This window comes from Euphorbia lathyris, chromosome 1 (genome assembly GCF_963576675.1).
Source record: "Euphorbia lathyris chromosome 1, ddEupLath1.1, whole genome shotgun sequence".
In the NCBI taxonomy this organism is placed as follows: domain Eukaryota; kingdom Viridiplantae; phylum Streptophyta; class Magnoliopsida; order Malpighiales; family Euphorbiaceae; genus Euphorbia; species Euphorbia lathyris.
Genome location: NC_088910.1, coordinates 75,857,064 through 75,861,754, shown reverse-complemented (window position 1 = coordinate 75,861,754; position 4,691 = coordinate 75,857,064). Strand labels below are relative to the sequence as shown.

Sequence of the window (4,691 nt, the reverse complement as noted above, 5' to 3'; positions counted from 1 at the left end):
ATTAAAATTGACAAAATACTTGACAAAAGTTAGGAATATTTAATAAAATACTAAAAAAGTAATTAAAAGCCTAAAATTGATAGAACAATGATAAATTACTATTAAAGTAACATAACAGACAATAAAAGATACAAAATAATCCCTAAAACCGTACTAATAGGAGTTTTTTACCTTTATCAATGCCTCTCGTGCCTTACACGGGCTTTGATTCTCCTTCCAAATTGTAAGCACTTCGTTGAGTATCAGGTCTTGTATGACCCTGAATATGAACATCAGCACTCAGACTGTTTCTCAATTAAGAACGACCATTAGTTCCACTATTTTATGGCTTTATAGTAGTATTTCCCCTTTTAGGAGGGACTTGGGATTTCTCAATATTGACTATTGCCCTAGTTTCAGCAGATTCAGGTTCGCCAGTGCCTTTAAGTATGGTGTTCTTCTACTATGGCTGAATATGACATATTGTTGGAGTCGGTGTTAGGTTCAGGTGTCTCCTTCTTACTGCCTCATGTAGCAACATGCATTTATTATTCCATTTTACTGTCCAAGTGATTCACCAACATCTTTTTCATCTCTTCGAGCAATTATAAGCCTTCATTCTCATGAGAGTTGTCCATACATAGGTGCATTTTATCCATCTTGTCATAGAGGACGGATGGTGTCAACAGTTGGTCCTGAAGTGGAGTTGGTGTTGCCTCCTTCAAAGTGTTACACGATGTCGGCTAGTTGGCATGGGTTAACATGTACATTTTCTGCATTCTGAGATGTATTAAGGCTGTCTTTGTCTCTTGCATGTTCGGTTGACATGTTGAGGTACAAAAACTGGTTATGTTTGTGTTAAAAAATTTATTGTTGAGATCGACCTGAGTTAGACATACAAGATGTCAAATGTTAGAGAGAAAAACAAATTCTACACTAGTGAAAAACTGTAGAGATTTCACTGCATGTGCCAAAAGTTGTTTCTAATTTGCTAGGAACTACTTTTAGTGATTGTGAAAATGAAATGATAAAAGTTGGATACACTAGGTGTCAGAAACAAAGTGCAATTTGGTACACTTATGAAAACTCGTCGCTAAAAAAGACTAGTTTGGAAATGTTTTTGAAAGACTACTAAGATAGTCCCACTGTGCGTGTCAGAATCTCTTTCTGTATTTTTTTTTTTTGTTAAAGGTGTTTGCGAGCGCGCCAGAGAATTCGTACTTGTTCTCAAACATGCAGAAATTAATTCTAAGAATACCTGTCTGATTTTTGTTTTGCTTTAAATATAAAGGTTAACAACACCAAAAAAAATTGATTATGAGAATGCTTTTTCAAACGTGAAAATAAAATAAATTGAAAATTGAATTCAGAGGATTCCAATAAAATTACACACTATTTTGACTTCCAACAAAATTCGATACATAAATACTTCTTAATGTTGCAACTAAACCTTGATTTTGAAAATACTTTTTGGCTTTGATATAAAATAAGAGCGAAAGTGATAAGGGATAAGCTTTAACTTTTCTTCACCTTCTTTAAATATGTTTTAGCTAGAGATGTAAATGGGGCAGGGATTACCCGTCCCCGATAGGGCCCCACTCTGTTTTATTATAGGGCGGGGAAGGGAAAGGGTATCCCCGCCCCTCGGGGATCCCCGAACCCGTATTGTGCACTGCGGGATTCCTGACGGATTACCCATTTAATCCCCGATAATATATTATTAATCATAAAAAATAAAAAATACGCATAGAAAAACTTGAACCTATGATTATCTGGTCCAAATGTTTTACCTATATATCTATTTGTTCAGCATATTCTCTTATTTTCTTTCTTATTTTCTCTATTTTTTTCCTTTATTTCTTTTTTCATATATTCTTTTAAACTTTAAATGGGTAAATGGTGATACCCGCGGGGCGGAAATGGGAATGGATTTTATCATTGTTTGTTTCGTGGGACGGGTATGGGGATTCTCCGTTTAGCGTAGCACTTCTTCCCACCTTTGTCACTTCTATAAATATCATTTTCTTTTAGTTACTAATTTTCAACGTAGAAAATTATAATTAAAGGAAATTATAAAAATATCCTTGCATAGAAATAGAAATTTATAAAATTACCAATTGGATAACCCTATGAGAAAAATAATAATGTATTGTCTTTGTATTTGAGAGAATAATTACATTTATTCAAATAAAAATAAAAAATAATAATTTCGTTTTTGGACCACAAAAAAGGATAACGTCAAGGCAATCTGGGAATACGCTTTCCAGTGAAGAATTCTGACATCTATGCGGTGCCCAGAAATTGTTCTTGGTATTATTTTCTCTCTTGTTGAATTCAGTTTGTTTTGTGTATATTTTGTTGATTTAAACCTCATAATAATGTATATAATAGAAAGAAATGGTAGGATTGGCTCTTCTTTTTAGTCTGTGTTTGAAAATATTCCTTTAAGGAAGGATCTACTTTGAGTTTTGAAGCTTGCCCAGAAGACTCCATTGACAGACTAGAGAAGCTTCTCGTTTTGTACAGGCGCAGCGCAACGAAGAAGAAGAAGGTAATTTAGGTTTGATTTTTTTCTGATTCTAATTGCACAAAAAGTGGAATGACGTCGTTTTGTGCAATTAGAAAGGGCAAAAAAACCTAAATCTCCTAATATCTTCCTCCCGCAGCAACAGAAGCCTTCGAATTCACCAAACCCTAACTCCAAATCTGCTTCTTCTTCTTCTCTCTCCCCCTACGAACCAGAAGGACGCGAAGTTTCCTCTCACTTCGATTCGAACGAATAGCAGTAGGAACGAAGGTTGCTGTTAATTTTGGTTCTCGGTCTCTCTCTTCTCTCTCACTTGAACCAGAAGCTTGCTGCTGTTAATTTATTATTTAATTATTAATTGTTTATTATGATTCATGTATCATAAGGTTTGCTAATTTTGTTTTTGTTTTTTTATATTTCTTTTTTTTGCTGTTTCCTCCGTTTTAATTTATGTACTATTTTGTTTGATGTTTTTTTTTTCTATTTCCTTCCTCCCAGTTTTAATTTATGTACTTCTTTTTTCGAAGTATTTGTAAATTGTAATTAGTTGTAATTTAGCTATTTAGTATTTCTAATTTAGCAAATTAGTTTTTTTAGAAATCGAAGTAATTTAGTAAAAGTTTAATTTTCTATTTAACATTTAACTAATCCAATTTTGATTTTAGGATTCCTAAGGAATCGAAGCAATTTAGCCTAAGTTTGATTTTCAATTTAGTTTGATTTTAGGATTTCCAATTTAGTATTTATGTTATTGACTTTTTTTTTTCTATACAATTTTGTATATATATAGTTTACCCCGCCGTCTAAAAACTCTGGATCTGTCTTTGCTTATAGATAAGATTTAGTTTAGTAACAAGATTAGATGTAGACAGGGTAAAGAGATGGCATCAAGACAGTTATTCGTCCAAAGGCAAATATGGTGGGTGGAAGCATGTGTTCAACCCAAAGGGAAGCAGCCTCAAATGACTTTGCAGTGTAATGTGAGCAGGAGAATAGGAGCAATTGTAACAGTTGGTTCAGCTCTATTGGCGATACCTCAAATCAGATATGCATATGCTATGGAACTGGAAATGGAACAGACAATTGAAGAGACACAGAACAGAATCAAAGGGTATGGTGATAGTTTATCAGATGTTAAAGCTTTCTTGGAGACACAATCTTGGAAGGAAGCTCAAAAACTGTTGAGGAAAAGCTCATCAAATTTGAAGCTAGATCTCTATACTCTAATCCAAACTAAACCTGGAAATGAGAGGCCTCTGCTCAGGCACCTCTATTTCAATCTCTTCAATAATGTTACCAGAGTAAGTCTAACAGTTCTTAAGCTTCAATTTGCTCACACTTACTCATAATATGCTATGTTCAAATTTCATTTGCAGCTAGATTATGCGGCTAGAGACAAAGATGCCTCCCGTGTATGGCAATGCTATGGAAACATTGTTCTGGCCTACAACCACATTTTGGACAGATTATAATTCTCCTTTTTCCTCAACAAACACATTATTTGTCTTCTTTCTGCATATTTCAACAAATAAATATTAATCATTTGTTTGTTGAAATCGTAATTATATTGTCTTCCTTGAGGTTTTATGTTCAAATCTAAGACTAGTTGCTATGTATATTAAACCTCCACTATATCAATCAAGTTATATTTATTTACATTTTAATGCCTCCAAAATATTAACATTGAATTTTGTAAATGTAAATGTTAGAAACTTTATATACAATAAGTTCCACTGATTTGTAAATGTTGTAACAAAACATGCATTTGGAGCCTTTCTCCTCGGTCGCAATTGATTAACCGCATTCTTCTTCAACTCCCATGATGAGGACTTTTCATCTTCAACTTCGCTTTCTCAGCATTACATGTTTACGACCGCTTACTGAAAACTTTCTTAAGGTCTTCTATTTATCTATCTTCTTCCGACCTGTTCACACTCCCAGTGATAACATCATAATCATGATTTTTGCTTTTTTCAACGGAAAATAGAGATAGGCAGAGAGTAGGAAACTTCTTTTTACCAGTTTAGGAAGAAATCTCTTCCAGTAAGTGTTTGCTTCCAATTTCTTGTTTAGCAAGTTATTTGAATTTTATCATTATAACATTAATCTAGCTTCTTTTCAGTGAAAATGTTGATTTCATGAAAAGAGTCTAACAACTCCATGCCATTCTAATTAAGAGGGAAAG

General features: G+C 33.6%; 1 protein-coding gene across 1 annotated transcript; it reads left to right on the top strand.

Moving 5' to 3' along the window:
• The first annotated feature begins 2,418 nt into the window (after positions 1-2,418).
• On the top strand, positions 2,419-4,164 carry LOC136202405 (psbQ-like protein 3, chloroplastic). The gene is made up of 3 exons (XM_065993007.1): positions 2,419-2,530; positions 3,379-3,807; positions 3,883-4,164. The coding sequence occupies exons 2-3, from the start codon at positions 3,388-3,390 to the stop codon at positions 3,976-3,978; spliced, it is 516 nt and encodes a 171-aa protein (XP_065849079.1). The 5' UTR covers positions 2,419-2,530; positions 3,379-3,387; the 3' UTR covers positions 3,979-4,164.
• The last annotated feature ends 527 nt before the right edge of the window (positions 4,165-4,691 follow it).